Below are 11,728 nucleotides of genomic sequence, written 5' to 3' on the forward strand. Positions count from 1 at the left end.
GTTTGTTTGGGTTGGGTTTTTTTTTGTTTGTTTGGTTTTTTGTGGAATTATATCAAGGCTCATAAAGCACTTGCTGCCTACGGTTCTTCTGTGGTAAGCAGGAATGCAAATCAGGCCTGGTATTACCTGCAAAACCTGACTCCAGTCCTTATGCAAAATCTTGATTACCGCTGACAGCTAGACACAGCCCTTTAACCCGTGGCAAAGACATTTCTAGTATTCCAAAGGCTTAGCATATCTGTCCGTTGCTCACTGAAATTCAAAACTGCCTTCCTTCAATGGGAATTTCTGGAATAGGAATTAACCTTGAATAAATTAGTACCCACAGAAAAATACAACTTTAAATCAAATAGTGCATCTTATTCTTCTCTGTAGAAGGTACTTGCTTGTCCCATAGGCAATCTGCGTTTATTCTGATGGCAGTTCTAGTCCCAGTCCTACAGTAAAATGCAACTGTTAAGTGAGGCAGGACGTAAGAACATTTCATCCACATCACAAATGTACCATAAGCAGTAAATAAGGCAAATCTAAGAATTAGGATGACAATGCAGAACACTGTATGCACATCTGAGGTTTATGTCTGCAAAGTGTTGGAAGCCCATCCAGAGCTGCATGCATGCAGAATTTTAATCGACATACATCTTTTCAACAAAGCTACAGCTTCTGTTGTTGCTGACATTGCTACATAATACAATACTCAAGACTTGCAAATATTATCCTCATAGAGAAAACTAATTCTAATGTTGTATTTTTGTTAGAATTATCACGTTTTGCCTTTCTAGACTTGAGTATTTGTTGATCAAAATGTCTTCGCAAGCTTCAAAAACATGCAAGCACTTTTATTGTATCTCTGTGGTTAGTAAAGTTTTCAGGTTGGTATTGCCAGATGGCAGATATCTGTAGCTAGGAATATATAAAACATTCTACTTTCAAATATCATGAATACTAACTGAGAGCAAAAACAGTCACTCATATGGCTCTGTTCACACACAGAGAGGTCACAGGAATATGAGCATAACAACGTCATCTCCTTTTCCTGCATACTTGCTTTTTTAATGTCTTGTGCTTCCCTGATTAGAACTGTCAGCTACTTCTTCAGATTTAAAATTTATTTGCAGCAGTTACAGCAACTACCATATTGAAGGCTGGATCACTGTTCCCATCCTAACCCCTCAATAAAAAGAAAGCAGAAAAGAAAGAAAAAAAGGGGGAAAAAAAAGCTCTTGCAAACAGTTTCATCTTAAATACTTGCGTAATAGCTCTGAGGATTTGTTTTGGCATTAAGGTCACCTCATTAAGAAGTCCTAAGAGGGAAAAAAAAAGTAATCTTCAAAATAATAACAATAAGAAAAAATCCTGAGGTCAAAAATGTGGCAGTGGTATAACTAGACCACCACATGATATTTCAGACAGATTATTGAGCAACCTCGTATGGTAGCATACTGCTTCTTTCTGGCTTATATTTCAGTTTCTTTAATGCTTAGACCTAGGTTAAATAAAGTATTAGTACTGTAATGATTTACTTTTGGCATGCATATGTTGCAACACAATGACTGGAACTGTGGACAAGTAAATAAGCATAGGCATTACATTTCCCTGTTTCCTTAGAATGGCTTTTTCAGCCTCTGCGCTGTGCCTTTTGCCTCCTCTGGTTTGATTCTGTGGGTGCCAGGGATTCTTCTTCCTGCTTTCCTGCAGCAGGGTCCCCAGTGCAGCAGTGGTGTGGGCAGCCTCTCCATCTGGTCATCCAGCAGGTCATGGGATAGCACAGCAGCCCTGGAAGTGCTGATGGCTTCACATTTATTTGGCTTCTCTCCACAGCAGGCATTGCTTTTGAATATTTATTTTCATCAATTTTTGGACCAGATGGCTGTTGATGATCCAGGTGGGTGTAAGAGGAGCCCTGTTGCTCCACTCACTACCCAGGAGGAACTGCAATTCCCAAAAAATGTTTCCAGCCCTTGACCTGGCCACAGGGAAGCAAGCTGCTCCTACCACAAGCTGAAAAGGGACAGTTACACCTTCCTTGGAGTGTACCTGCCCTAGAGTGTTGATACTGAGCAAATTTCCAGTGCAGCAACAAATCGGAAGCTAAAGCTTAAATAAATCTCTTCATCAGCACTGCTCTGTTGTTCTGGTTCAGTGAGATGAAACTGTTAAAAAAAAAAAAAAAGGCATTTTATTGAGCAAAAGACAAACAAGAAAGGACATAATGACATTTAAATTTATGGTCATTGTGGTGGTGTTGAATCTTTTATCTAAGTATCTGTTTGGAAATAGTCTTTTGTACTTCAAGTGTCTAGTGTGCCACTGTCCCCCAATTCTTCCTCCAGTGTGACTCCAGTGTTTTCAAATACCATCAAAATGAATGGAATGAGACAGACAAAATCTGCTGACAGAGTGGGAAAGGCATGATGACTGATGACAGGATACAGAAAATCACACAGATGTAAATTGCAGGAGTTTACCTGCTTAGACAAATTTTTGTGCTGATGAACTGAAAATAATCTACCCAATAGCCTTTCTTAGTAATCCCCCCCCCTAAAAATAATATTAGAGAAATAAAGATACTAAGCATAAGCTGAGTTCTGAATAGCTTGAACTGGCATCTTTGCTTTCGTTTCTATATCTTTGCACATAATCAGATGTCTGCTCCCCTTCATCTCAAATTATGACATTAAACTAAAAATTATTAGTTAAAAATAACTGATATATTTGCATTTAATATAATCTGGATGCTATTTGGAATATGCCTGCAAGTTTTTGTCTGACTTCAGGATAGTTAATATCTACCATTAAAAAAAAAATATTTATTTTTAAAGCAAGCTGATATTCTTTGGGTTTGCATGCTTGAAAGAGCTGGGAAAAAACAAATATTGCAAAACTTGTGACAGCGTTACTGGAATTGTGCCTTGGCAACGAGTGCTTTTAATTCAGTACACTCAGTCTGCACCTTGTGGTCTTTCTAACAAAACCAAATCCTGTTAAATCAGCCAGTCTTGTCTGCCTGTCACCTTGACAGATAGCACATTGCTCTGCCACCAAGGAATGGCAACAGGTAAAATACAAGATTATCACAAATCAAGAACATGTTTCTATTAAAATCCATAAGACCTAACTTTATAATAAGAAGCAATATGGGGGAAAATAGAGAAAAAGAAAAAAAATAGCAATTTTTTCTTTTAAGCACCATAAGTTTCCTTAAAATCCATATTCCTGTCTGATTCCTACTTTCTATTTCATTACTGTTTATATTAAAGTTTGCTTATGAAGGTTCAGTGAGAGTGTTAAATGGATAAGAAATAATGGAAAGTGACAATTACGTTCAAGAATCTTGCTGCTTTTTCTTGCCACTAAAAATCAAAGCACAGAAGATTTTCTAAGAAAGCACTGAAAAGCATACCTAGATTTCCAATGCTATTTTAATCATGTGTTATATAGAACCGTAGTAAGTGTTCAGCCCCAGAGCTATTATTGTACACAGTTATACAGTCAGATATTTTTGCTCTGTAAAAATATTATGTAATGGTTATGCTCCAAGTTAGGGCATTTTTTGCTCTGGACATGTCTCATTTTTTAAATTGTCTTTTAGCCCCCTAAACCAGCTTCCTCCTGTGTCTCTGATCCCTTTGAATGACCTTTTTTCTCAGCAGAAAAGGTTTCCCAGTTAGGATCATCTGAGAACATTAAAAAAAAAAAAAAGGAAGAAAGTACAGTACTGAACACACTAACATTTGAGGGGGCTATTGTAGAAGAAATAAATGGAAGCACTCTTAACAGTATCCATTGCTGCTTGACATACATGCATCTGCTTCTGAAACACAATCTAGGCACGGTAGGAGTAGCTGTAAACCAGAGAACATACTGTTTACTTTGGCCTATAACTAGGGATTATTACATTTCCTTGACAATTGGTGGTTAAGCATCTTGGAAGCACTTCCATTTCATTGACATTCACAGTACCTGAGATTAATAAGGTGCACTAGATGGTCAGTGCAGACTGATAACAGCTGGATCAATCCATCAGAAACATAAGTGAGAAGTCAGAACCAAAACAGAGCTTGGGTTGGACAAAAGTTGTAACACTTGCTGAAAACTCTTGACGGTGTTACTTTCATCTTTCACTCCTTACTACCCACAGTTGAGGCTGTGACAAATGTGATGCCAGCAGTCTCTCATGTTATTAGATGTTGAATTTCATTTTATCTGATTAATTCCTTCCCCCCTTTCCCCCACCACCACCCCCCTTCCTTTCTCTACAGATTATTCAGAGGCTAAATCGATTCCCTGCACTTTGCAGGGCGAAAATGAATGTATAACCACATTTCTACTGGCTGTGGATGAACAGGGAAGGACAGTCATTCACAGCATAAAACAGAAAGGTAAGCGCTGAATATTGCTTTTCCTGTGTGAAATCTGATTTTTAAATATAGCAGGGTGAGCTCTCTAGAAGCTGAGCTTTTTTATTCAGCAGCACTGCACCTCCTTGTGTTTGTAGCATTCCTCTGCCCAGTCAAAAGAGCACCTCCTCAAGTATGTATTTGATGTGGTAGTAAAATCAATATTTTCATGAAAGATGTGCAAAATGATCCCTGGGCTGCAAGTGTGCGTTAGTGTTTCTAAAGCTTTGTGCACTTCTAAGAGGATGACAATAAATGTCATTTGTATTATATGAGAAAACTGTAATTCATTTTGAAATTACATTGGACAAATATCCAAAAGACCATCTGATTCCACTTACCTGATGAAATTCTAAAATACACTCATGTTTAATGTTGCAGCGGAATTCAGTTTTGAATATTTTGCATAAATAACAGATATTCAACAAATCCATTTATATTCTTTCATTTTAACATTACTTCTCTACTTACTGGTGTTTCACTACATATTTTCATTAAAGCTCCTTATTGCATAGGACAGGAGAGAACACAGACACCACTTTTCAGCTGCAAACAGTTTAGTTTTATTCCACAGAATAAAAATGTCTGTTGGGGAGGTTGGGGGTTGGTTTTCGTTTGTTTGGTTGGTTTTTTTTACACACCCAGTGTCTCAGTACTAAATGTTAGTTAGCTTTTAGGGAAAGCCATGCAGATTTGTAAGTTTGTTCTGTGGGTATAAACAGTGTTTCTTTTGTTAACCATTTGTGTAGCCTTTCTATAGCATACACATAAGTTGAAACCTAGGTTCTACCATGAGAACAGTAGTCTGGTGGTAACGAAGCGAATACTAGAGAAGCACAGTCCTTTGTAAACTACACCCCTAAGAATTGAGAATTTAAGAATAAGAGTTTATCCTTATTAATTATATTTGCTATGCATTTTAGATAGATCTGGGTAGAAAAAATAGAAAGAAAAAGGTTAAAAAAAAAAAAAAAGAGAACTCTCTTAAAGAATGCAGAGTTTATTTCATGCTGTGCAGTGACCCTACCACATCTCTACAATAACCAGCTTCGCTGCCATCTGCTGTTCTGCTCCTGGGCATTTAAATTATTGTGCTGTGGCAGCTGTGATGCATGGGAACGTGTACTGAGGTGAGACCTCAAGAAATGTTCTAGAAATTTGTTTCATTTATGGAAATAAAGTCAAGATGGCAGTGGTAGCCAGAGTGTTAAAGCACTGCTCCAAACAGACTCCTCTGAATTAGTTAAATACAACGATCACCAATACAAAAGTAAAAATGACAACAAATACAAAAGTAAAGTGAAATACAACCATGTAAGGCACATAAGTCTGATTTTTTTTCAATGTCCTTAAACCATGTTTCAGTAGAACATTCTGCAAGATAGCAGTGTTCACAGGCTTTCATGAGCAATACTTTTTAATATCAGGATAATGAAACTTCTTTGCACTTTGGTCAAGCGAATACTTCAGTTTTAATTTTGATTCTCTGAAATATTGCATGATAACATTGATTGCAGAACCTGAAAAGCAAAATTCTTTCAAATTGATTAGTCCCAACTTTTTCAGCAAGTCTAACGGATTCCTCCCTCATTGTTTCAATGAGTGAAATGTCATTTCCTTGATTTTTCTCAGTGTCATTGCTGACTTCTTACTATAATTTTTTCCTCTACAATACATGATATATGAGTTAATTCAAGAAGAGCTTCAGCCCCAACACTGTAAAATTCATAACCTTGTCAACTCACTGCTGGTGTTTAAAATTACATTGCCACATGAAAATAGTTTTCTAACTTTTCAGAATCTGGGTCTGTATCCAACAGCTGCTAATCAACACAATAAAAGAACAGTGGAATAAGTTAGCAGTTAATTTTTAAAACACTTTAATGCAGCCAGTTTCACAAACACTTTAGCAAGAAAGCAGGAGGAAAATGACATAAACTTGAAGGAAAGGGCATGCACAGCTCACAGCAAATGAGAAGCCCAGCTTCCCTCTTGACTGGTTTTAATTGCCCCAAATTTATTGATTGCATATCCACAATCATAGCTGATTTTGTTTTCACAGATTGCCCACAGCTTCCAAATATCTTGATGATAATGGTGGGTGTCACACTTGCTATCCTTCTCATTGGCATTGTCTTACTTTGCATATGGAAATTATTGGTGTCAGTTCAAGACCAAAAAGAGGTGGCCAAGTTTGAAGCAGAAAAATCAAAAGTTAAATGGCAAACGGTATGTTAAATGCATTGATTTTATATGAGGTTCTTAATTTGGTTGCATGATGCGCAGCTGCCTTTAAAATCTAGTGTCATGGGATTGGTCTCTTAAATTGATAGATTTTACTGGTAGGTTTGCTCTACATTTAATATTTTTTAAAGCAAAATTATGACTTTTTTCAGAGATAAGAAATAGCTAGGGTTCAATCTCCTGGTTTAATGTTGTCCACATGCCAAAGCATGCACATAACATATTTTATTATTTTTTTTTAGTAGTACCTCATCTGATTAATCTTAGCAAAGTTGTTTGCTGCCTATGTTGTTCCCAGAGGTGTATTCCTCTTCCCAGAAACAACGCCTGTTTTAGGAAATTATCAGTGGCCTCTGTCATGCTGAGAGCCCAGTCACAGAGGAGCAGTTAATATAAACTGTCTGAAATGTAGGTGAAAGGACTGAGAAATTCAGGCCTTGTGTTCTATCTATTGTTTGTGGACTTCCAATGCAAACTTTTACCACATGTTCCCTTTTCTTCTTTCCTTTCTGCTTTTGACTTTTGGCTCTTCTGCAAAAGCTTTAAGATTTCTGAGGTACTTTGAAAAACAGCTTGTTGAGTAAGCATTTCTGGTGGGTGGAAGGAGGACAGAAGATAGGCTGCTGTGCAGGCAGCTCTGTGATTGCAACATTTCTGCAGGAACAGACACTGCTGGCTTTTCAGCTTCTGAGGTGGGAAAAATCAGTTACTTATAGACAAGACCACTTGAGAATGGTTTCTTTATCTTTCAGGAGAGCTACATAGGGTAAGAAGGAAGGGATAGATACAGCTGACAGAAGCATTTTACTTTGATGTAACAAGAGGAAATAATAGGAAGTGAATGATGAGAGGCCAGGATTAAAAGCTTGGGTAGGACTTGCACTTTTTTCAATGTGTGGTAGCCTGTGCGGCTCAGCAAGAACACCATAAGTCACACCTCACTGCTGAGACACTACCTGTACTTTTAGAATGTCCAACCACAATATTTAATACACAAATTGTATTGGGCATACTTGTTAAAGCATTGTTTGATGATGTGGACTACTTTAACCCAGGAGGCAGATGTGAAGGGAAGCACGTTCCCAGCTCTAGAGTGGTTTGTGCTGCCTCGTATAGGCCAGCCTGGATTTCGGTGGCTTGGAAAACAAGTGAGCTGCTGAAGGCTATTCTAAATCAATCAAAGGTACAAAGTTACTTCTGTATAATGAATAGACCAGAAGTCCTCACTAGGAAAAGAACAAGCAGGAGGAGAGTATGATACTTGTCTATAAAATTATGATTCAGGAAATTGAAGATGGGATGTTTGTTCACTGGCTTTTCCCATACACGCGTGGTGAGAGAGCATGCTCCAAAGAAGCCAGAAGACATCATTACACAACACCTGCTTAGGGAATATAATTTATTTACAAAGATATTCTAGATTATAAATTTGCATGGATTCAAAATGTCTACAGACATAGGAGGACATCCCCTATGACCCAGAGGGTTTGTGAAACGTGTTGGCTTTTCCATGGGTAGTCTGCATTGCCTGTCGTTTGGAACACATTGCTGGGCTAGAGAGATGTCTGACCTGAGTTTCTCATGGAGTACAGTACAAATGATCTTCTGCACACTGGAAAGCATAAATAGTACTAGCTGGTGCATGCATGACCTGCATCATAACACTGAGTAAGGAATTGTGAACGGAAATTACTTCTTTGCTGAAGAGGTCTGATCATGGCTGTGGTGTGCAGTCATGTCTATTGGAGCTGAAATGATGGTAAAATGAGTTAAATATTGCCTGACTCCTATTTCTTCTGTTACTTTGTTTGTTTGTTTGTTTGTTTTCAGGAAACAAATCCACTGTACAGAGGATCAACCACTACTTTTAAAAACGTAACTTACAAGAACCAAGAAAAGCAAAAAGGGGCCATGACTGTAGATTTCTATTAGCACCTCCAACACTACAAACTTAGTTTTACTGGCAAGAAATCTAAACCACTTGTTTCTTCTCAGATGATTATGTGATACCTGTTTGCATGTTGTAGTGCTATAACGCAAATATATCTTGAGATGGGAAAACATGTTAGTGGTGAAGGTTAGTAAAAATATTAAAAGCCCCTCATCTTAATATATCATCACAAATATTTTTAATTTTCTGAGGATTGAGAATTATCATATGTAAGGCTATTTTTGTGAAAATTAAGCATAAGCAATGTACTTTATATTGTTCAAACACACAATCCCACATATATGTGTTTAGGAATATATTTGTACCAGTCTATTTGGTGGGCTGGTTTAAACCTAAAAAGGTACTTTTTTCAGGAAAGATACTTAAACTACTGACATTTCCTCATACAACCTGTGTAACTGAATAGTTTTTCTATCAGAAACAAGTAGCATTTTATTGCCTATCTTTTTGTATATCAAAGATATACAAAAACATCTCCTCTGTAATTGTCTTTTCTTGTCCTGTTTTCCACTCTCCTTGTCCTTGTTGCTGTTTGATATTCTTTAAGAACCCAGTCCCTGGGGTTATCTCAGGGAAAGCTAAATCAAGCCCTTACTCACTTTTTGTTCCAGGTGCAGACTGCTTCTTTTTTTTCTCTTCCTTTCCCTTTTCATTTCCCCTTTCCTTCCCCCTTTCCTTTTCCCTTTCCTTTCCCCTTTCCTTTCCCCTTTCCTTTCCCCTTTCCTTCTCCCTTTCCTTCCCCCTTTCCTTCCCCCTTTCCTTTCCCCTTTCCTTTCCCCTTTCCTTTCCCCTTTCCTTTCCCCTTTCCTTCCCCCTTTCCTTCCCCCTTTCCTTCCCCCTTTCCTTCCCCCTTTCCTTCCCCCTTTCCTTTCCCCTTTCCTTCCCCCTTTCCTTCCCCCTTTCCTTTCCCCTTTCCTTTCCCCTTTCCTTCCCCCTTTCCTTCCCCCTTTCCTTCCCCCTTTCCTTCCCCCTTTCCTTCCCCCTTTCCTTCCCCCTTTCCTTCCCCCTTCCTTCCCCTCTCCTTCCCCTCTCCTTCCCCCTCTCCTTCCCCCTTTCCTTCCCCCCTGCTTTCAATGCTAGTAGATTGGATCCTGAGCCAAAGTGAAATATTTTTTAATTGGAGGCCTTTGTAGAGGAACTTTAAACCAGAGTATTACCTAAACTCCATTTCACCGCTTACATCCTGTTTAGGAACACAAAATAAACCTTGACTGCTGGACCATTATGTGAACTGCTGCAGGGGCCCTTTACATGCAGTAAAAGTTCAAACACAAAGACTCAGTATCACACACAAACCCAGTACTCTTTTGTTGGTATTTCCAAAATTGTGAGGTTCTTTCAATTCCCAGCAGCCAAACCATTTATTCATGTGTGAAAGAATGGATTCAGCTCTTTTGGGACTTTCTGTTTTGGTTTGGTTTTGCTTTATGTTTTTCTGTTTGTTTGGTTGGGTTTTTTGTCGAGTTTTGTGGGGGGTTTGGTTTTGTGTTGTTTTTTTAAAAAAGGCAGCAAATAGGTCTATGGATTCTACTTCATATTCATTTCCATGATGGTAATGAAATGAAGAGTTTTAAATCTCGGTTTTAGCTCATCACTACTGACTTGCCATAAACTCTTACATTGTAATGCTGTTACTGTGCATAGCATCTGGAGACAAAAAGCCCCAACAGAGTCAGTCAACATGCTGGCATAAACGCTTACAACATTGAGCTAACAATGATGTACTTTATTTTTTAATATCACTTGTCCTGTGCATTTTTTAGTACTCTGGAACAGATGCTCAAAATGTACATGTGTATACAAAAGAGGACTTCAAATCAAAGGTACATTGACACAGTCACAGGCAATTACGTACATTCCCTATGGTAAATCGTATATTTGATCTGAAAAACTTGATGTTCATTTTGTAATAAATATTTACAAAGTCTGTGCAACCTCAGTCTCTGTATCCTCTGCAGTTACAGGATGTGAGACTGATATATTAGCTAGCTCAGAACCATGCCTGTTTTAGGGCCTGATCCAAAGCCTGCTGGAGTCAATGGCTACAGATGAGGATCTAGTTTCAGTGAAACTATTAGTTTTGGTTTACAAAGATTATTTTGTTTAAACAAACTGCTTAATACTATTAATGGATTAAACCCTATAGTATATATTTCTGTGCAAAGAGAAATAAACAGTTATCAGATGCCTTTGGAAAGAAGGTGATGCTATAACCATGTATTAATTACAAAATTATTGCAGTGTGAAGGAAATTATGGCTATCATTAAATAGAACAGATTAATCACAGGTTTACATCCATACTCTTCAGTGTTCCTTCATGGTGAAAACTGTGCACAAAGACTTGCATCTGCAAGCTTTCCAACCACCAACTCCAACAGATGTCAGTGCAAGTTACATGTGGGATCAAATCCTGTTTCCCTGGCACACAGATAAATTCATGGGAGGCAAAGCTGGCCTCTGGATTCTATCTCACATTCCACTTGAGTCAGGATTGCCTAAAGGACTAAAGAAATCTGGATTTAGCCCATGTAAATTGTCTGTTACTCTTACTTTTTTTCATGTAGGAGTCATCAAATACCAAACTCTCTCTGAAAGAAATGAAAATATTTATATTACTTTAAAAATAATTTTTAAAATCTATATAATTTATTAAATACCTTTTAAGTTCCATTTCTAAGAAGACTGATTCTGCTGCTCAATATTAGGGTTAAAAGTCTTTCTTCTGTAGGTCACCTATTTCAATATTGAATTAAATTTCAATATTCAAATGTTATTAATAAAGTGATGTTTGCATTTCATAGCAAAGGTTTGGTGGTCTCTGTTCCCTTTTCCTAGAGATTTAATTTCACAAAGCTCCTCGCCCTCCTCTCATCACTTGTAAATTCTGATCCTCAGCAAAGATCCAATTTGGTATGGGGGCAATGTCGACAGCCCAGTTACTCCTCCTGGCAATCTGTCTCCAAATTATCCAAGATATACAGAAATCAGGCAGCATGTTTTGCAATTTCCCTGCTGTGATTGACTGACTGTTCTGTGCACCTTCAAAATCATCAGGATGAGAATATAGGAATAATTAAAAGTTCATCAAAAGAGAGAAAATAGAAGGGTTTGATGAGAAAGGTCTCTATTATT

At 37.8% G+C, this 11,728-nt stretch overlaps 1 protein-coding gene across 1 annotated transcript in view; it reads left to right on the forward strand.

Moving 5' to 3' along the window:
• The window catches only part of ITGB6 (integrin subunit beta 6), a 31,715-nt gene extending 23,139 nt beyond the window's left edge, over window positions 1-8,576 (forward strand). The window contains exons 13-15 of the mRNA XM_054381382.1: window positions 4,263-4,382; window positions 6,463-6,629; window positions 8,475-8,576. Coding sequence (XP_054237357.1) covers window positions 4,263-4,382; window positions 6,463-6,629; window positions 8,475-8,576 — 389 coding nt within the window. The remainder of the gene's footprint in view (window positions 1-4,262; window positions 4,383-6,462; window positions 6,630-8,474) is intronic.
• The last annotated feature ends 3,152 nt before the right edge of the window (window positions 8,577-11,728 follow it).

Source organism: Indicator indicator, chromosome 5, assembly GCF_027791375.1.
Source record: "Indicator indicator isolate 239-I01 chromosome 5, UM_Iind_1.1, whole genome shotgun sequence".
NCBI lineage: Eukaryota > Metazoa > Chordata > Aves > Piciformes > Indicatoridae > Indicator > Indicator indicator.